Raw genomic sequence first — 22,152 nt, forward strand, 5'->3', positions numbered from 1 at the left:
TGAAAACAAATACCAGGAATTTCCTGCATGTGGGCCTCCAAGATGACCAGAGCCCCCAAAATCGTACCCCCTCTCTTAGCAGCCACAGCTATGTGAGAATATTACATAGGCCTTGGAATCCTACATACATCACCCTAAGTTGTATGATAAAAAGCACCAAGACTTTAGGCAGGAGAGTTTGTGTCTCAGATGACACCTCTATCTAGCCAGACCACTACCTTGTTCTTTTTCCCAGAGTGCCTTATATCTTCCCAGACCAATATAAAACCTGGAAAAAAAATCAGCCTGTAATTACTCAAAGTAATTTGGAATACTAACTGGGATCAGGGCATGGATACCTCACGAATACTGTACAGATCTCGGAGTAGGGCTAGAAGCTTCCCATGTGCAGAAAGACTTTGATTATGGGGGTGATTTCAAATAAGACCTGTGTCATGTGCAGAATGCTTCAAGCTGCACAGATTCCTGTGAGTCGACATGGCTGACAGTAACCAGCAAGTGACCAATGAGGACTGTGCAGTTCACATAGTTGGGTTCCCAAGACAGAGGCTGAAAAGGTATCCCAGGGAAAAGGAGCGCCCCCTTCCCCTGGACATCTCTTGCCTAAGAAACAAACAAACAAACAAAAAAACTGGCAAGCTGCCATTTGGGCAAGCCCCAAGAAGATTCCAGAGCTTACAGAAAGTGATTCTGCATGCCTTTATTGCTACAGTATCCTAGTAATAGGGGTAGCATGAGAGGTTAAACCACCTCTCTTGAAGAAAAGAGTGCATTGCATTCAGATGCACAACTGCTACAAATAATGACCAGCAGCATCAAGCCCTCACATACTTTATTTATGCATCAAGCCAGCTTTCACATCAGTTGCACACACCATGCTGTCCATTACTCAACAACACGCCGGAAGGACTGGACCACTGGGGAGGTCGCCCCCCACTCGACAGGCTTGTTGTACTCTCCTCTCTCCAGAAGGTATTGCCGGCCGCGGAAGTTGGGATGTTCGTAGAAAACCCAGGCTCCCTCCAGGACTTTGCAGGAATGGATTTCCCGCATGTGGAACTGATCCATGACAGAAGGGCAGTCATCCATGAATTCATGCATCTGGCCACTAAACTCACCCTTCTCAAAGAGCTGGATCTGGTGTTTGCCTCCGCTGAGCTGGAACAGGGAAAGAGAGAGCACAGGTTACTGAGAATCTGTACAGAGGGATGTATTTGCAGCACATGGCTTCACTCTACATAGTGTTGAAAAATGGCTGTGAAGCATCAGCACAAAGAATGCACTGAGGTTGTGGATGCATCCCCAAGGCCAGCTAACACCCACAAATACACCTAAAGCCTTTTGGTGTGTGTGCTTTCAAGTGCATGCTTCTAGCTCTTCTGGCCTTTGTCACCTTGTAATACGCCAGAAATACCTGATATTGACTGCATGTGTGATGGTTGCATGTGCACCTTCTGACAGAATATGCAAGTCTGTTCATATTAGCAATGACAGGTGGTTTTAGATTCAGGGAATCTAAGTGTCAAGCTAAGCTGATGCAATAACCTGGAAAGCCCCTAGAAGGCCTGAGACTGAGTTAATGAGTTGCACCTGTAGGGTGACTCAGCCTGAAGGTAATGAGTTGCACCTGGAGAGTGACTCAGCCAAGTAACACTAATTACTGCCTGGAGATGGCATCTGTATATAAGTGTAAGACTCTGTGAGTCTGCGTCGGGAGACAGTGGAGGAAGAGTGTGTTTATAGCACTGTGAATAAACAACTGCATTTTCTACAAGCTCTACTGGTACTGGTGGTTATTCCTGGGCGTTGGCACAATCCGCCAGCTCCCGCAACAGGGTTATGGGCCCAGTTTGCTATTCCCATCAGAGCTCAACCCTCTAAAGGTACCTAATCAGGACCTTCTGCCATGGATTTTACAAACCCCTTTGGGTCTGCAAGAAATAGGGCAGGGTGCTGAAATTCCACTGTCCCCTACAAGCTTCCCCTAACAAGGGTAACCCCTCCCAGTTAAGTGCCAACATCTGAGAGGCTGACTGGGTGCATGTTCCTAATGCACAGATATTAGACGCTTAAACGGAAGCTTATGCCACCTTATTCAATATATATTTCTTCTTAACATATAACCTTGGGGGCTAAAAACAGGAGGGGATTAAATGCATTATGTGTGGGAAAGGGCAATCATAATTCTAAAATAAACAAGAATCCTGCAGCAGCCTCAAGACAAACAAGTTTTTATTCTATGATGAAGTGGACTCTAATCCACAAAGGTTTATGGTGGAATGAAACTTAGTAGTCTTCAGGATGCAGCAGGAATCCTATTTATTTTTGCAGCAACAGAATATCATGACTAACCCTCGGGAATTGTAAATTTATGCTCTGAGAACAGAAATAAGTGTGTGTGAGTTATTCCAAGTAAATTAACGTGAAATAACATTCTGGGGTCTTCTGCATGCAACAAGAAAGGAAATTGACAAATGTATCCTGCTGTTCAGACTTTGCATGATCTTGATTACAAATGTCCCAGGCCTTGCGGAAGGGGCCTGAGAAGCTGTGGCTCAGTGGTAGAGCATCTGCTTTGCATGCAGAAGGTTCCAGGTTCAATTCTTGCCATCTCCAGGTAAAAGAACCAAAACGTAGGTGACACAAAGGACCTGGAGAGCCACTGCCAGTCAGAGTAGATGATACTGACTTTCACAGACCAATGGTCTGACTCAATTCAAGGCAGCGTCACGTGTTCAAGATCAGAAGGGAAAGAAAAGACACACTTACTAGCTGAACGGTTTTGCATGAGCTGATGCGGTCGTTAAGGCCCATCCAGCGTTGGTATTCAGGATAATCCCCATGGGTCAGCACATACATGTTCCCTGCAAAGTTTGGTCGCTCATATATAACCCAGGCACCTCCGTCCACACGGATGGAATTGCAACGGCTCAGCTCATTGTGGAAATCCGAATTGTCCCGGTCACACTCATAGCGGCGGCCCTGGAAATTCTTCCCTTCGTAGAAGGTGATCTGAAACACACGCAAAGCATTGAAGAAGGCAATACAGTTTCTGCTAGACACAGTGCAGCTTGGCTGAGTTAACTGGCATCTTCTCTTGCGCTGAAGCACTACAACATCCCACACTTGCAACCACATTACAATGTGCTGAGACATGGCGCTGAGACATTGTCCCAATTGACAGAGCCCCCAGACATTTTTTTTAGGCAAAAATACCAACCACTGATTATCCACATGAGTCTCAACAAGTATTTAGAGATATGGTAGGGTGGATAGAGATATGGTAGCAGCCAGCGTGGCACAGTGGTGAAGAGTGGCAGACTCTAATCTGGAGAAGTGGGTTCTATTTCCCACTCCTCCACATGAAGTCTTCTGGGTGACCTTGGGCCAATCACAGTTCTCTCAGAACTCTCTCAGCCTACATGGAGGCAGGCAATGGCAAACCACCTCTGAGCGTCTCTTGCCTTGAGAACCCTACGGGGTTGCCATAAATCAGCTGTGATTCGACAGCACACACACACACACACACACAGGAAGTGAGGACTCGCTATTGCAGAAAGTGACAGTGATGGATGATATTTTATTTTTGCATCCCTTCTGTGTCACAGTCAATGACTACCTGCCCTTGTATCTGGGCTGGCTTTGTTTATAGCCTCCTCTTCCCCACCCCTAAAATCTGTGTGTTGGCAGAGCAAAGTGGTGCCATTAAATGGCAGCAGCTGTGTAGGATGCTCTTACTTCCATTTCTCTGTGCAGGCCCTTCACCCTGAGCTAAAACCCAAGCACAGGCTTTGCCCACTGCATGTGCCAGGGCCAGCTACTGAAGCAAACAAAGTTTTGGCTATCAACTGCAGAGTTCAATAAGCTCCACCTCCTGGCCCCACTCAGATGCCAGCGTTCTCAATATCAGTAGCTAGCAATTGAAGTGGCAGAAAATGTTTCCCATTTGATGAATCCTCTTCTTTTGAATCAGAAGCACAACCTTCTGCCCAACCCCCTTGCTTCTAGTAGGTCTCTAAACTCTCCACAGACTGAAAATTTCTATATATCTCAAAGTGTCTAGCAGGGGTGGGGGGAGGGTTTAGTGATTCTGGGGCCCTTGACAAAAGGCCAGGGTGGGGCCCCAGAATCACTGCCAACACCACTCACCAGGGCCAAACTAGGGACAGCCTTTGCCCCATGTGAGGCAAGGGATGCCAGCCATGATGAAACAGCCACCGCCCTCAACCGTAGGCCTGGCGGAACATCTCAGTTCAATTCTGCAGGGCTTGCAAGACCAAGTCCTGCAGGGCCCGGGTCTCATTTGACAGAGTTTCACCAGGCTGGAGCCACACTGGAAAAAGCTCTGGCTCTGGTTGAGGACAGCCGGATACGTCTCGGGCCAGGGACTACTAATAGGTTGTTACTAGATGAGCGTAATGTTCTTTGAGGGGTGTATCAGGAGAGGCAGGCCTGTATGTACGAAGGTCCTAGACTGTTTAAGGGTTTGAAGGTCAATACCAGAACCTTAAACCTGACCTGGTACTCAACCTGGAGCCAGTGCACAGGTTGAATATGTACTCTCCAAGGGGGACCCATAAGGACCCTTGCCACTGCATTCTGGACCAGTTGGAGTTTCCAGAGCAGTCTTTAAGGGTAGCCCTGTGTAGAGAAAGTTACAGTAGCCCAGCCTGCATGTGACCATTGCATGGATCACTGTAGCTACTTCAGGGCAAGACAGGTAGGGCATCAGCTGCTTAGCCTGGCAGAGATGAGAATTCTGGCAGAGATTCTGGCTACATTAGTGGCCTGTGCCTCCATTGAAAGAGAGGCGTTCAGCATCACACCCAGACTCTTAATGGTCGGTGCAGGTGTTAATTGCAACCTGTCAAGAGTCGGGAACAGATGCCCCATCTCTGCGCCCCCCCCCCCAGCCCAGCCACAGGACTTCCGTCTTTGATGGATTTAGTTTCAACCAACTTTGTTTCAACCATTTCACCACGGCCTCCAGGCACCTGGCCAAAGTATCTGGGATTGCATCTGGCCGGCCGGCCATCAACAGATATAGCTGAGTGTCATCAGCATACTGGTGACAACCCAGCCCGAAACTCCGGACTAGCTGGGCGAGAGGGCGCATATAGATGTTAAACAGCATCAGAGAGAGAATCACCCACTGGGGGACCCCACACACCAAAGGGTGTCAAGGTGCGACTCTCTCCCCTAGTGCCACTCTCTGTCCCCAATCTCGGAGAAATAAGAGCAGCCACTGAAGGGCTGTCCCACATATCCAAACATCGGCGAGGTGGTGGGTCAACAGGTCATAGTCGATCGTGTCGTATGCTGCTGTAAGGTCTAATAGTAACAGCAGCGCCGACCCGCCTCAATCCAGCTGCCTGCAGAGATTGTCCATGAGGATGACCAATGCCATCTCCATCCCATGCCCAGATTGGAAGACAAACTGAAATGGGTCCAGAGTCGAAATGAGTCCATAACAAAGGAGTAACAAATGCACATTTATTGCACTGATCAAGCGGAAAGGCTATAAGAGATGAAGATCAGTGTTCAAGGCAACTCAGAGGTAACCTATGTATAAATTAATGACAACATCCTATCAGGTTTGTAGCCCATTCAAGATGTAGATGAGGGTTGCATATTTCAACACTGCCCTTCACAAATGTAGACAGCTAGCACATCAGGATGAATACTAGACTAGCACCTTTCTTCCCAACTGAGGTATCCTTTTATTAAAATGATAACAACAACACATGGAACAGCACTCCACTTATGGTCCTAGATAGTTCGTCCCAACATGGCAGTACCAAATTATTGCTCAGAAAGTCTAGGTCAGTGCAGTCCTATGCATATCTAAGTCCCTCTAGTTCACTATCACAGTCAAGTAACTGTGCATAGGACTGCAATCTCAACGAATCAATGCAGCCATAGAGGCATAAGCAAAACCTCTTTGATTGGTCCTCATATCATATAATCCTATGGTGAAAAATCATGAGCTACCCATTGAGGTTCTAATCCGGAATCTGTTCCAGCTGATGAAACAATTGCAACTTCGTTTGTTAGTGTGGAAGTAATCATTGTGCCAATGTGGCATTCCAAATTCCACGGCTACCCTAGTGTGCATCCTTATACCTTGTAAATAAATAGATACAATTACAGAGACCATCAGGAGGTATTGCCAAAATGAAGGGTCTCGATTTATTTTTGCAAGCTTGTTGCTCCAGGAGCAAGAAATAACCTGCAATTAAAAATCACCCCAGTAGCTCAAACTTCATCTTCCTTGTCTTTTTTACAGAACAAACACACAAGCAAAAGAAAGATGGATGTATCTGTCTGAAGTCATTGTTTCAAAATACTGACCTTGATGTAACATAATTTAGTATTTTCTAAGGCACTGCACCTTCTTACATAAAGTGCAGTAAAATTTGTGAACGGTTTTAGGCATTTAGGCATTTATTTCTAATTTCTCAAAGTGAAATTTCTCTTCACAAGTCCAGTTCACATTTTATTAAGGTACCAGGGTACCAGAATCTGGAGCAAATCTTGACCAGGTTTTAGGATTGGCACTGGGTAAACTGGCTAGGCAAGTTGCTATGAAGGACTCTAGTGAGCTGTGCATCCCTTCCTTCCTTTGTCCTAAAGTTTTATTTTGTTACTTTTTGTTCCCTGAGGATATTCCTTGGTGGTTACGGCATCTTACGCTTGGAAGGAGCCAGCTGCCTCTGATCAAGAGAGCCAAACTCCCCACTATCCTAATTCTCTCACCCCCACCCCACCCCCCGCTGGAGGCCAGGGGGGCAACCCAACGCCAAGCTTGCAAGCCAGTCAAGACTTTTGCCTTTTTCCAGACAGAGAGAAAGAGCAGAGGCTAGAAGCATACTTACCCTCATTCCTGATTTAGACATCGTCAATGCTAGGAGTGATACCTTGGTGGAGGAGGAGATCTAGAAGCAGCTGCAAGAGCCAGGAGCGGGAAGCCTCATTTTATAGTGAGCTCATTTTTAGACCAGGCATTCGCTTTGTCATGAGAATGGGATCCAAAAATTGAGTCAGGGATTCTGAGCCTATTCATGAGTTCTAGAAAAGCAAACGGGATTAGAAAATAAAGGCAGGCTTCATTGCCCCCTTTATGTTCCAGCGTAGCTTTTGAATGCTTTGCTGAGTCAGAACACCAAGACTGTGTTTGAAATAAATAAAGTAAAAAAGAAGTGCTTGCTATCTCGGTGGTGTGGGGCAACATGGTTCCCTGCCCCTACTTTTAATATTATATAAAAAAAATTTAAATGATGAGTTCAGCTATAGCCGTTTACAGAAGAGCTTGAAACTAGAAAACAATTCCTCCCATTGCCTGTGTGAGAAGCAGCGGGGGGAACAACCTACGAATAACGATACAAGGAATAGTTTGGGGGGAGTGAAACTATCTACCATTGGCTAAAATGTGTTCTCTGTTTTGCATATTTACAGATTTCAGCTTCCCAGACTTGCCAAGAATGGAAGCTTAAACTATACTGAGGCATTCTGGCTGTGCTCCTGAGCTGACCTGTCAAAATTATTCTTGAGTGGCTCCACAATTTGTTTGTAGACAGCATGCTGGAGGCTCTTCTATGGAAACACAGCAGGAAACTTGGGTTTGTGAACATATGAACACTTGCCAGGAAATCATCACCCGTTTCAGTTTTCTAATAAGGGTACCACCTGCCAGTTGAACTTGTTCTATTGTCTACAAGCACTTCCTTGTCACACATGTGCTTTTTGATGTTTTTAGATATACACTTTTAAAAAATGTAAGATGTGAAGTGACCCTAACTCAGTGGTCCCCAACATGGCAGCCACCAATAGTTTTCTAGTACCCATTGGCTTCTTCAATAGAGCAGATCTTCCCAAAAGCAGAGTTAGTCTCAGCTTTCTTCTACCTCCATGAAGTAGGAGGTGCTTCACACATCAACACACAGAAAGCTGCCTTATACTGCATCAGACCCTCGGTCCATCAAAGTCAGTATTGTCTACTCAGATCGGCAGCGGCTCTCCAGGATCTCAGGCAGAGGTCTTTCACATCACCTACTTGCCTAGTCCCTTTAACTGGAGAGGCCGGGGATTGAACCTGGGACCTTCTGCATGCCAAGCAGATGCTCTACCACTGAGCCACAGCCCCTCCCCTGAGCTACAGCCTGGGACCATTGCATCTGAAGGGAGCACCCGTTCAGAAAAAGTGGTCTGCACCATAGGAGGAAGTTTGACATTCAGCCTCCTAACATCTTGTGGCTGCTCCCTGCACCCCATGCTAGACATCTTGTGGTGACACCTGCCCGGAATGCCATGAGTGCTCACAGACTGAACAATACTGGGGACCCTGTCTAAAATTATGGAGTTTTAATTAACCACATTTGACAACCTGCGTCCTACCAACAGTATTTTACTAGGATGGTAGGTGGGGATGGGAAAATGTAACCTCCTGAAAGTATGAAGAGGCCAAGCTATGTGCAATATCCTCCCCACACATATACACCGTTACTGCTATGCAGCGTTTCAGTGTGGTACTCTTAAAAACAGTTGTTTATTTATCAAGTTTTGAGAGCAATCCTAAGCAGGCCTACTCAGAATCCTATGTAAGTGTACTCAAAGGGGCTCACTCCCAGGAAAGTAATGTTAGAATTGTAGTATTTGAGTTTTTTTTGTTTTGTGGGAAGATGTACATTAGAATTAGTAAAGCTAAAAAAAACAAAACTCCTTCGTTTCAATGGCTACATGCACTTTAACAATGAAATCCCATTTAACAATGAAATCCCAAAATGGATATATTTGCAGGAAATAGGAGAGAGAAAATACTTCAAAAAGGCTCACAACAGCTGAGAAATCTCTGGTCCAAGGTAATCTAGTTCAAAGTTCACTACTCGCAGCTTCAATTTCATTTGAGATAGGGAAAATATTAAGCAGTTTGGGGAAGGTGATAGAATGGAAAAGCCCCAGGCCCCCAGCATTAAACTCTTCAATCTTTTTTCCCTGATTGAGTAAATTACATATGAAGATGAATTTTATGCAGGCTTACTCAGAATCGCTAGTAATTTACTCTCAGGTAAAGGTACCTAATCCACAGCCTAGAAAAATTTCAGACATGGCACTTGTCTTATCATCTAGAAAACTCATTCTATAAAAAGCGAACTTTTAAACACGTGCTGCATGACTTCCTAGCTTTGTGTAAAAAAAGTCAGACCTATACAAACTCGTTTCTAGAATTGTACCAGGGTAAAAAAAAAAAAAAAAAAGGTGTAAAGCATTGTTTGTAAAGAATGCCCTCCTCATTGGCTCACTTACTTGATCCACCTCCCATTCAACCTAGAGAACATTCCTTCTAGATAAACTCAGCTGCAACCATCTACTTCTAATCCTTTCCATTTTCTTGTACTGCAGTAGTTTTCATGTCCTTTTCATGTTTCCAGATTCCAACAGGCTGAACAGGAAAGTTATTTGAAACAGACAGGACTGCTTTTAGCAGAAGCTCTACCCTGCTTCCTGAATTCATGTCCTTACTTGGAACTCCAAGTCACGCACTTCCTTCTAGACCCTTAAATGGCTGCATATCTGCAGCCTGTCTTCTCTCTCACTACTAAATGTATTCGCTTTTCAACAATGGAGACTCAGTCACACTAACAAAACAGAAAGCAAACTTTTTGCTAGAGCAGGCATTTAGAATTTGTTTCATTGCAAATGATTACAACCCAATCTGAGATTCCTGGATAGGGCATGCAAAGCTTCTAAAGTTGGAACTGCCCCATTAATCAGATTCTAGTGAAAACAGTTTTAGTCTGTGCGTGGTTGGAGTAATTATTCTGTACTGTAATCTTGAGTTAACACATTCAAATCATGGAATTAGCTAAGTAGATTTTAAAATTGTGAACACTGGCCTCTATATGCCTGTCTTGTGTAAAACACAAGATGTACACAGATACAGCAATATCACACCAACATAACTCTGCAACAATTTAGTCTATACGTGTGTATGAAACCATCTTTCAGAAATGTAGAATTACTCAGCATTATGTAAGCAGGAAAGGCACCTGGTTGGCCACTGTGTGAATAGACCGCTGGAATTGATGGGCCTTGTTCTGATCCAGAATGGCTTTTCTTACGCTCTTATGCTTCATCACTTTAAAGACATGTGAGTTTGTAAGTGGAAAGTTTTAAGATACTTCTTCCAACACCATGAATCCAGAGTATTAATGACAGCTGACAGTTGTAGTAGTAGACTAATTAGGCATGCATGCTTTGAAATCAGTATGGATGGAAAAAGTAACAAAAAAAAACAACACTTCTAGTTACTGGGATTTCGAAGACATCCAGCTTTAAATAATACTTCTGCAGAATTATTTCTCCCTTTGCAACTGATTTTGATAATTTTTGCTTCTGTATCTGCAGGTACCTAAAAGCCTGTACTTAGCCAGAGGTGTGAAAATGGATGGGAGCTGGGAACATCCAGCTGCAGCTGAATAAGACCTAGGCTGAGCATCTGCCCCTTCTCCCTTTTTGCCAGTAGCTTGAAGCCAGAGCTTGGCTAGAGATAGGAGCCAAAAGGCTTTCAAGCCTGTGGCTCTGTGAGAACCACCGCAGCAGAATCAGCACCAGCAGGGGTGGGGCTCATCATCTGTTTTGTTTTCTAATGCAGATTTGTATTGGTTAAATGTGATTGTGCTTCTTCAAAGCCCCAATGTGGGAGAACAGTGGTGTAAAAATATTTAAAGCAACATCTTTCATTAGAAAAAGCAATATAATTTCCAAAAAAAGTATTATTTAATTTTTTTTATATGAAGGAGTCAGTCATGTGTGTTCAGATTTACACAATACCGAAGTCACTTGTTTTTTGCTTGCACACACACAGTGACATTCCAAGGTGTAAACATCACGAGAAGCAGTAAAATAGAGAGCGATTTCCCATTCATAAGGGGTAATGAGAAACACCTCATGAAATGCTGGCTTGAGTCTCATGAAGGATTGCCCATAGATGGCAGGGAAATGCTGTGAAAGTTGTCCCCTCAATACTAGTCCTGTGATCCCCTCTCCCCCAGAAGCAGTATTTCAGCTGGTACTTCATGCTGCAGCAGGAGATGGAGAAGTCATGCTCTGTGGATGGGAATGACGTTTGGCCATCCAGGGTACTGTGAACACACTAGCTTTGTAACTGTCAAGACTGCAGAGTTTCCAAAGATAAACTAGAGATATGTTGCTTTGTTTCCTCAGCCAGTGATACAGAATCCTTTACCAGGGCCAGTGCACTAGCTACCTGGGTGGCTCTTCAGGAAAGAGCAAGACAAGACAAATGAACTATGGACTAGAAAAGTACATATCTGTCAGGAAAGATTAATTTTTTGAGCCTAGAACAGTGCTCTATGTTATATCTGTAGGGTGCTTTTAGGGGGATGAGGGATGAGACAGAGAGAGAGATGTCTACATACTGGAAGAGCATTTTCCTGAAGTGTAAAGAGGGTGCTTATTTTAAGAAAATAACAGTCTTGTCTGAGAATTTCATTCAAGAAATCTGAAAGACATTGAACAAAAAAATCATACCCATTTAATTAATTACATTTCATAGTGCTAAATAACTGGTATAAAAATACATCTAGTGAGTTTTATACAAAGATCAGTGTTCAGTTAATGAGAGGAAAAGGTTCATTCAGCAGCTGGTACCTTGCTCTTCTTTTCAGAAAGAGTGATTCCTTTTCCAGGCACCTATACACATGCTGCAAATTTTTCCAGCCACCTATACACATGCTGCAAATTTAAATATTGTTCTCAGTCATTTTAACAGAAGAGGCAACAGGCAGGTCCTGACTAATTCTGGCTTCCTGAGAAAAGTTCAGGCAAAGGATAATGCCTTGACAGCTGGAATGGAAGGAGAAAGTCCATCATCTTCTTGACAATGACACCAGCCACATTCATTACCGCCGCCACAAAATCTTTTAAACATCTTGGCCCCAGTCAATTGAGGGGAAAACACCTTCAATTTGGCATGATGAATCACCAGAACTATAACAAAACAAACAGACAAAATCTGTTGAATGCACTCAATCAACACTCCCCTCCCTCATAGTAATAATTGGGTGATAGTATTCAAAACATAAAGTTTCCATGGCGTCACGGAAAAAGCATCCAACTTAGTTACAAACAGTTGGGAAAATTAAAGAATCATTTCCCTGAAACACTGATGTTCCCAATGCATGGTATCAGCTTTGATAAAGCCCTGCTCAGAGGTCCCAGCAACACAATGCTGAACTTTGGAGGCACACCAAAGCAGTAGCATTTGCAAATACTTCCAAAATTCAGACCCACCCCATCCCAAATCAAGGACAACCAAAATTTTTGAGTAGCTACTTAGACCAGCAGCCAAACTTTTGGAGACCCCTGCTTTGAAATAGACATATTTTTAAGTTGGAACACAGGGAAGAAATGGGGAAAGTCCCTTACAGAACACTGAGGAGGTTTGAAGAGACCATTTATACCAGAAATTAATACATGTGTTTAGTTATAGATCTTCGTAACCAGATTTTTTTTTAATTTTAACATTTGGAAGCAAGGGCTAGGCACATGAAAGCCTTGCCTTTGGGACATCAATTTTCTTTGGAGAACAGAACCCAGTTAAACCATACTAGGTTCAATAGCACATTACTAATTCTGTGTAACATGACAACTTAGGAAAGGTTTGGCCAGAGTTAAATAAAAATATTTGAAACAGTGAAAAGCTTAACCTAATTTGCCTACCAGTTAGAACTTGCAGGCTTACTGAACTACCCAATACTGAGAAAAATCAACAGAGAAATCATCATCATCGTGTCCTGCCTTCTGCACGTCCACAGGCATCTGGCTAGTCACTGTAGGCAACATAATGATAGGCTAGATGCATCACTTGTGTATCCAACATGGCAGTTATGCACACAGTGTGGTGTCGTGGTTAAGTGCGGTGGACTCTGATCTGGAGAACCAGGTTTGATTCCCCACTTCTCCACATAAGCAGCGGACCCTAATCTGGTGAACTGGATTGGTTTCCCCACTCCTACACATGAAGCCAGCTGGGTGACCTTGGGCTAGTCACAGCTCTGATAGAGCTCTCTCAGCCCCACCTACCTCACAGGGTGTCTGTTGTGGGGAGGGGAAGGGAAGGTGATTGTAAGCTGGTTTGATTCTTCCTTAAGTGGTAGAGAAAGTCGGCATATAAAAAACCAACTCTTCTTCTTCAAATATGCAGTCTTTCTACATGAAGCAGCAGGAAAGATATGATCATAGTTTCAACTCACTTATCCGTGATGCTGTTTCAAAAGTTCCGCTATCCTGCTTCCTGTTTAGAACCTGCAGCAGGAAGCACCAGACTGTCAAGCTGCTGACGACTGCCAGTGTGAACCAGCCATTCGTAGAACTTGCTCTCCACCAACACCTGGAATGTCTTCCTCTGATCCCTGAAATGCATCAAAACAGTGGCCCTGGAGCACGTGGAATACAATTATAAACATATTCATAACATTTGAGTCCAATGCCTAACAGGGAACTTTTCATCCACAGTGAATACAAGACCAAGCAATGAAGGCATCTGCTCACACATAAACATGCTTTCACTTAGTGCATGCAGTTTTCATCAAATGAGACAATTGCCCATTTTATGTTTTTTTAAACCAGCAGCTTGTCTTGGGCCAAACCCTCAGGGTAGCTTACAATGATAAAAAACAAAGAAATATTGATGAAGTGCCTAACAGCTAGACACTGCACAAAATGTAAATTAAAAGAGACAAGCCCTGCTTCCATGCCTACAATGTTAAGAGGATAACACAAGGGGGGTATTCTAAAGTGAAATGGCTACAAGCCAATACAAAACCAAGTAGAGTATCCTTCTCAGATAAAAAGGAATCCATTCATAATTCCCAAACAAAAGAAAAAGGCTATTCTAAAATATACAACAGAGCAAACCTGACAATCTTCTGTGGGAAAACCATTCCAAAGAAGTTTTGATCAAGAGTCCAGAACAGGAAGAATGGGTACATACTCTTAAGGAAAACTGAAACCCTCCCTCATTCAGAGAAACATCACCAAAAAGAACCATCTCCATTCTTTTTCAGGTTGCTTATACCACCGGGGGTTGCTCAGAGACACATACATTTATTAAAAGAAAAGTTCCATGGAGCCTTCAATTCTAGTTCCAATTGGAATCCTCCATATACAGAGCCAGAGTGGTAGAAATACATAAGTAAAAGGCAGGGTTATAAACTCCCTTTGCTTGCAGTTCTTTGAAATCAGTTATGTCCTCTACTCAAAAATGCTCTTTTGCTCACTTAACAAGCCTGCTTCCTTATCAGCTGTTGGGTTAGGACTTTGGAGCTTTTAAAAAGAAAAAAGGTAGTTGAGCAATTGGTGAAGAATGGAACAGAACAGAGAAGTCCTATTTTTGTTTATGCAAATTACGAAGAATGTGAGTTTTGGAAACTTATTCCAGCTTCTTCTCAATCCAAATGTTACCATTCACCTGGCAGAAAGTAACAGTTCACTCCTTATTCAAATTATTAAAAAGTGCCTGAGACAGGAGAAAAATGAAACTGGGTACCGGTAGTTAGAACAAAAAGCAAAAAGAGAAATACTTGGGATGGGATGTGTGCAGGGAGAGAGGCCCATGTTACAAGTTTATACTGAGCTTGTAACTCAGTATGGTTGGAACCTGTTAGCGGTGCAGCAAAAGCACCATGATACCAAGTTCAGTTGATGAAGCTTCATTGCTGCATCCCTATTTATTGAATTTCCACTTACAGGAAGCATTCATACACAGGAACCTTCTAAGCAAAAAAGATGTGAATCTTAGCAAGAAAACACTGATATTATCTGAAGGGAATTATTACTTCAGAGCACTACAGTGAAAGGAAGCCTCTAACCCCCAGTTTTTACATTCATTCCTGTGTATTACCTGACATATTAAGGACTCTACCAATTGCTACTGAGGATCAAAAGTTCTGCTACAGAACAATAAGGTTTTAGCCCCTTTATAGCATCCTCTCAAGGATGCTACTTTTCATGGTATTAGCTTCCCCAGCATTCCACTAAATTACTATAGTCTCCATAGACAAAAATTGTAAATAGCATGTTGATCCATGGACTATGTTCCCCATATGATTTCACTAACTTTGATGCTCCAGTAAAAACAAGGCAGGGAAAATATAATCACTACAGGAGGCACACAGTCAGCCACAGTCTCACACAGTGAGATTCTGTGATTTGTAAACAATAAATGTGCGGTAATCCTTTGTTTGCAAGACTTGCTCCTTCACACATACTACTGTCATATTACTGAACTGGCTCCAAATCTCTGTGCAGCAGGTTATGTGTGTGTGTTTTAAGAGAAATTTAAGATCATCAGATTAAGAAAAAGAAATCCATATGTATCAGGAGGCTTATACTACATACTAAACGGGCAAAATCAACCGCATCCCATACACATGCATTATTGGTTGTGGCCCTCCCCTTATGAAATGGTCTGCCTGATGAGGTCAGGAAGGCTCCCACCTTCCTGGCTTTCCGCAAGCTATGCAAAGCTGAATTGTTCAAGAGGGCTTTTTGCACAGATAATAAAGCTGAACGGTAACAATATGGTTCAGATAAAGGACTGGGGTGGAGGGTTAGGGACTGTGGACTACACCATTGTGTATAGTTTATACTGTCTGTTGCTGTAAGTCAGTTTGTTTTAATGTGTCATGTTGATACTTATACTGCACTTCACCTCTGGCTGGTTTTTCAGATCTCTACAAGTCAAATCCTACTGCACTGCCTTTTGGAGGTCCCACTTAGTTGATTGTACTGATTTATTCTATGTAAGCAGCCTTGAGTCCCAGCGACAAAGGCAGACTATAAACAACATAAATAAAATAAAAAATAAAATAAGTACTTCATGTGAAAACATCATTACGATAGGAAGGCGAAAATTGTGCCTTTCCTTACTGGGGAACTTCTTTAGACCAAGGGTTCCCTGGAAAGTACCCTGGTAACCAGCTGCCACCGCTCAGGACATCCTGAGAACATCTCGACTGATCCACTAAGCAATATTAGAGCAACAGCAAAAAAACTTTAAACCAACCTGGTAGTAAGAAAAAGGCAAAACAAAATACAGGGGAAAGCAGCACACAGCAGCAACAACACAGAGATATTAGAATGAAAAGCGATACAGTTGAACTAACCAGGCTAAACATGTTACTTATGCTGCGGCTGGTTCCTCAAAGCATGTGTAGAGTTCCTTGTGGTAACAAGAAGTTGGAAGAGTCCTTAATTCCTACCAACTTCCTGTGGAGCCAGTTTCCACTGAAGACAATTCCCATGAAAACCCTCATCTCTGATGTCAGAGCCTACTTTTAACAATCAGAGCCATATACAATATAGTCCTACCTCCATCAAGCACCTAGAAATGGTTCTGAATGTCCATGACAAATACGTGGTCTGGTCCAAACCTTTGTCCAAAAGGGATTAAGTCTGCCAGCATGGTCCAATGTGGAATGGAAGTAAACAGCTCATTCTGAAGGAATCTCTAGGGGTCTCCCAGATGCTCTAGGTGGCACTCTTGAGCCTAATAGGTTTTAGGGTTTCTGTCACTCACGTTATCACAAAGTTCTTTGTTCTAATGTTTTAAAGTCAAGATGTGGGTTTTCCAATTATATTTTCAATTTTAGATAATAGTTCAGTGCAACAGCTTGTGGCATTTAAGTGGTCCTACCCTCTACCACTTTGCACAACAAAACAGAACCATTAATCTTTAGCCAATGACCGTGCCTGCCCAACAAAGTCCACTTTTAGCTCATTCAGACAGATCAACTTAAAAATTGATAAAAGACCAAAGAAAGAAAATAAGGTAGTAAATTATCTCCAAAAGCAATTTACTATCCGTAGCACAGTAAAAATGAATTGTCTGCATATTACTTTTGGGAATAAAGTACCCAAGGGGTGTCGAATTGTTACAAGGACCGGATAGGACATAAGTGCCACTTGGTCGGGCCGGGTTATGCCTTGCCAGTCCAGATCGAAAGTAGGGGGGGGGGTGACTGCCTAGACTTGCTTGCGGGCTCTCAAGGAGCTCTCAAGGAGACAGACTGCGGTCCTTATGTTTGACACCCCTGAAGAACCCTATATGCTTCAGAAACAGTAACAGGCTTTACAGCGTGTTGCTTCATTTAAAAAGGTAAAGGTCCCCTGTGCAAGCATCGGGTCATTCCTGACCCATGGGGTGACGTCACATCCCAACGTTTACTAAGCAGACTTTGTTTACGGGGTGGTTTGCCAGTGCCTTCCCCAGTCATCTTCCCTTTACCCCCAGCAAGCTGGGTACTCATTTTACCGGCCTCAGAAGGATGGAAGGCTGAGTCAACCTTGAGCCAGCTACCTGAAACCAACTTCTGTCGGGATCGAACTCAGGTCGTGAGAAGAGTTTGGCTGCAGTACTGCAGCTTACCACTCTGCGCCACGGGGCTCCTTTTACCAACTAGATATTTACCAACTATTTTTCTGTACAATTTAGAAAAGCTAACAAAATAGTTCATAGATGCTCATGCCACAATGCTGAACTATGTCTATGAACATAGCTACATTGTGCTCTCAATCTACTACATGCAGCTAAACCTTCTCTCTTGGAAGAAGTTGGTACTTACTTGGTAAGCCCTGCCTCCTTCACAGTCTTCTGCCAGATCTGTATCCTCTGTTCTCGTTGGCTGAGTGCCTTCTGGTATGCAGGGGGCAGCCCACCAGGTATTTCTGTCGTGTCACCTTCCATTTCAAACGGAACAACAAAGGGGTAAAACTCTGAGGGTGAAAGGAATCTGAAGACCTTCCAGTCACAGTTATCTTTGCACACCAACATTGGATTGTCCCAGTAGTTAGGCACTGTGGCCAAGCCAGTCCTGCCCATATGGTCCTCAAGCATCGGATAGTGGGTGTGGAAGGGAGCAAACGTAATTGCTTGGTTGCCTAGTAGGATGAGTGGTCTGGTTGGAGTGAGGATGTGCAAAGTACAACTGGTGGTAGATGACAGAGACAGACGATGGCAGACAGCAATCACTTTGACACTGTCACAGCTATGGAGGTGAACGACTGTCTGCACTGGGCCCAGGACAAATGTGCTGTTCCTGCATTTCTCTATGCTCACAGACCTAAAAGAGAGAGGAAAGAGTAACTGAGTTGCGCAGGAAGAAACGTAACTTGGAAATACATTCCAAAGGCGGATCAGAGAAGGTGAACTCACCTCAGTGGAGACAGTAAATAAATGAAGGATTCACAGCAGCGATGAATCTTCACATGACTATCTTCTAGAGTATCTGAGCTCTTTGCCAGTGTTTGCTTGTAGACTTGACTCATCACAACTGTGCGGTGTGCTGAAGGGACCATGTGAGTATTGCAGGCTATCTTGGCTCGCTTGGTTGTTCCTTCAACTACAAGAATCAAGTCAAACATTGCTTTAAAAAACTAGGTTGTTCTGATTAATCCAATATACCCAGGGCGTCTATATTTGTGTCTTACAATCACAACAGCCTCAGAACAAATTAATCAGAGACTTTCACTGATTAAAAATTATTCAACTCATTTGAAGTTTTTTTTTATTTCATACTAAAATATGAAAAATCAAATAGATGAGATCTTATGTCAACCTGAGACCGAAACAGCAAATATCATTTCATAAAGAACACAGCCATGCTCCTGTGTTATCCAATTATCCACCTGCACATCCCATTCATACACAGGTAAATAGCCCTCTATATCCATTCAACAGTGAAAAGGTTTTCAGGTCTTTCACTCTTTTTACATAGCAATGTGAAAACATAGGCTAGTGCATTTTCCACACACTCAGAAACCTGTCAATTTCATTGCACATGAAATAAGACACTATAAAATTCAGTTCAGACACAAATATTTATAGCTATTTTATAACCTTCCATCTGCTCCATACTCTGTCTCTAAGGTTAGACAAAGCTTTATCATTCCACATTTTTAAAAAGAGACGGGTACAAGGTGTACATGTTGTTATGTTCTTAGTGATAACAGTGACAAGAAGCACAACTGAAAAACAAGCACTGAGAAGTCTTGTTAACTTTCTGCAGCTAACATGGAATATATTCTTGATGCTAGCAACTTGACCTACTTTGGCAATGTCAGAAGGAGATAGCCACACAATATCTAGTATGAATACAACCATGTCCTAATGGACGAAGCATGGGAGACCCTGGTTTAGCCTTTACCTACTGAACTGGGAACTTGCCAACTTTTACAATAAGGGTATTCATTCAACTACAAAAATGAGGATGCATGTTACAGGACTGAAATGTTCCATAAATTTTGCTGCCCAGATTGGTGGGAAAGAACTGTCATGAATATAGTTGATCAGACCACCAGCCCCTGTTCAAAGATGGTGTCTTACAGCGCAGGAGGTCTCTGGGGTTTTGTAAATAGGATAAAAAGGAAGAAGATGTTGCATTATGTTCCAAGACTAAAATAACCAGAGATAAAGAAAAATTAACTGTACCTTGCTGTGCCCATGCAAGCTTCTTCCCAGATCTGAGGCAGGCTGATGTTCCAAATGGGTTCCCAGTCAGGCAAGCCCTCAGCCAGCACTCCAGCTTGGGAAAAGAGAAAGCTTTGGAGATCTTTGAGAAACCACTGTTTGCATGCAGTGGCTGCCAGAGTGCAAGCTCATGCAGAGGATGGACAGTCCTATTGTTGTTCACAGACCCTTCAATCAGAAAGCTGAGAGCTCGAACAGCTTCAGGAGTTACCAGGCTATTATGGGTGGAATGAGAGGAGGCAGAGAGCTGGTCCGGATCTAGTAAGAGTTCTAGAAGATCCTGAAGGTGACTCTGGACAAAGGCTTGATGGTAGCTGTCATTCCAGTTCTGACATCAAACAAAGAGCAGGTCATCAGATATAAGATGAATTTGTACAAAGCCAAGTGACAATTCAACTCCATTCTTGCAAGTTTGCTAACCACTGCAAATAGTTACCCAGTATAAAAGGAACCAGAAAACAGTAATTTATACTGTACTTCCTTAAGGTGAAAGTCACTGATCTTTTTTTCCCTAATAGAGTATTTTTGTTTAAAAAAATTAATTTGGGCAAAGATATTGTCGTTGTTGGTTTTAAGAATACAATGAAAGTGGTGTTGAATGGAATCTTAGAATGCACAACATATTTAAGAGTTATATTCTATATATGCCAAGTTCTTGTCTTCAAATAAAAGCTTGGAAGCTGCTTCCAAAGGAAAATAAACTTCGCAAGAAAATCAATTCAAAATACCTTAATTTGATTGGACGATTCTCCATTTAGGCTGTAAGACTTGGATTTAAGATTTGGCCACTCTTCTCCAACCAGAGATGTCCTTAGAGAAACTTTATTTAGTTGCTGAATATAGAGGAACAGCAGGAATTGCAGGGTGTCTACAGATAACTAAATGAAAAGACCAGGAAAAAAGTTTAAATTTTAAAAACAGAACATTATTTTTAAGAACCATTTTATTCAGCAGAGATGAACCATCTTATGTTCAGAAGCAGATCAGTATGGAGGAGTGAGGGAGACATAGACTGACCATTACTTTTAAAAACTAGAGGCAACTTCAATGGATAAACACTCTGACCTCATGCTAGATTATGGTCCACATGTACCTGAAGTGTACCTTGAATCACGAGATAAGGAAATAAACTTTTGTTTTCCACATTACGTGCAGGAAGAGCAAAAACCAAAGACATTGCTATGAAGAACATAACCAACCAATACAACTCTTGTAGGTAACCTGAGAACATCTATTTCCCTCTCCCCTGACTCTTTCTGCATCCTTTAACCGTTTAAGGAATTGCAAGTACAGAAAGGCCTTCACCATGGCACATTTAGATATTTACTGCTCGCAGTCCTGGAAGGCTGTTTTAATGGAATCGTATATAGGAACAGAGTCTGCTCCTGTGATCAAAAGTCTATTGAGAATCTATCCCACAATACATTCCAGTGTCCAAGATATGAGGCTGAATGCAACAGATTTTTGCAGACCATAACATTCCACTTCCCCAGAAGGTCAGATCTGGAGAAATTAGTCATTATTACTGGCAGACAGGAACAAATTAATTACTCTCCAAATGGCAAGATTTGCTGCTGCCTTCATGAAGAATAAAAGGATGATGGGACATGCTGACCAATGTATGCCTGACCTGTGGCTGTTCCACTCTGGGTCACTTGTCTCTAATTTGTCTCTAGACTGTATGGTCTTTTTAAAAATTAGAGATATACATGTTAATGATGAATTTTTATTATCATATTTTTCTTCTTAAAGATTTTATCTTGGTATAATTTTACTTTGTTTTGTATTGTTGCTATGGCTTTTCTTTCCTAATGCAATAAAGATACAGGAACATAACCGAGATTCCACTAAAAATTACAAGATGACATTCCATGCCTTGTTCCGTTGCTTCTCTGCTTCCTCCTCAGTTGCGCAGCTCGACATCACCTCTGCCCATTCCAGTCGCTCCTCTGCAGTCCGTTCAACAAGACTGTCAAAAAGCTCAAAATATAGCCAAGCCAAGTCCTTCTCTAATTGCAGCTTCCCACAGGCAATGTGTCGCCACATAGGCCAGAAAAGGTAAGGATAATAGCCCTCACTAGAATGCATCCGGACATAAGTAGACATCTTTCGTAGATAATGTAGACCAAACTTGGACGGAGGAGGGATTTGCAAAGCTCCCACTATGAAAGGTTCCATCTTCACCCACAGATTAACTGTAAATTGATCCATTTTATCCAGTGACTAGAATCTCACATCTATATTTTCTCTAGAAAATAAAAACAAAAATTTTATTTATGTTTATTTTACAAAATTTCTACCCACCTTTCTGTTCTTACAAGGGCAACCAAGGCGGATAATAATTGAAAACATACGTGATAAAATCACAGTTTAAAACCATTAAAATCAACCCCCCTCAACAAACATCATTAAAACAATTAAACAACAGAGTTAAAATACACATGAAGTCATAAAAACAGCAATTAAAACTTTGGTTAGGGAAGGAGGAATAATTGAGGGAATGCCAAATAAAACAAAAATAACCCTTCACCCACTGGCAAAAGACAGCAACAGAGGGGTACAGATGAATCTCCCTAGGGAGAATTCTAGAGAGTTAGCACCAT

At 42.6% G+C, this 22,152-nt stretch overlaps 2 protein-coding genes across 2 annotated transcripts; both read right to left on the minus strand.

Moving 5' to 3' along the window:
* Window positions 1–817: 817 nt before the first annotated feature.
* Window positions 818–6,911, minus strand: LOC130477514 (gamma-crystallin S-like). The gene is made up of 3 exons (XM_056849509.1): window positions 6,876–6,911; window positions 2,770–3,012; window positions 818–1,158 (listed from the first exon to the last, which is right to left on the minus strand). Exons 1-3 carry the CDS (start codon window positions 6,894–6,896, stop codon window positions 886–888), a joined length of 537 nt encoding a protein of 178 aa, XP_056705487.1. The 5' UTR covers window positions 6,897–6,911; the 3' UTR covers window positions 818–885.
* Window positions 6,912–13,284: 6,373 nt separating this feature from the next.
* On the minus strand, window positions 13,285–21,763 carry LOC130477798 (TBCC domain-containing protein 1-like). The gene is made up of 6 exons (XM_056849873.1): window positions 21,425–21,763; window positions 20,278–20,427; window positions 19,511–19,877; window positions 18,236–18,422; window positions 17,646–18,143; window positions 13,285–13,433 (listed from the first exon to the last, which is right to left on the minus strand). The coding sequence occupies exons 1-6, from the start codon at window positions 21,758–21,760 to the stop codon at window positions 13,304–13,306; spliced, it is 1,668 nt and encodes a 555-aa protein (XP_056705851.1). The 5' UTR covers window positions 21,761–21,763; the 3' UTR covers window positions 13,285–13,303.
* Between the last annotated feature and the right edge of the window lie 389 nt (window positions 21,764–22,152).

Source organism: Euleptes europaea, chromosome 5, assembly GCF_029931775.1.
Source record: "Euleptes europaea isolate rEulEur1 chromosome 5, rEulEur1.hap1, whole genome shotgun sequence".
Classification (NCBI taxonomy): domain Eukaryota; kingdom Metazoa; phylum Chordata; class Lepidosauria; order Squamata; family Sphaerodactylidae; genus Euleptes; species Euleptes europaea.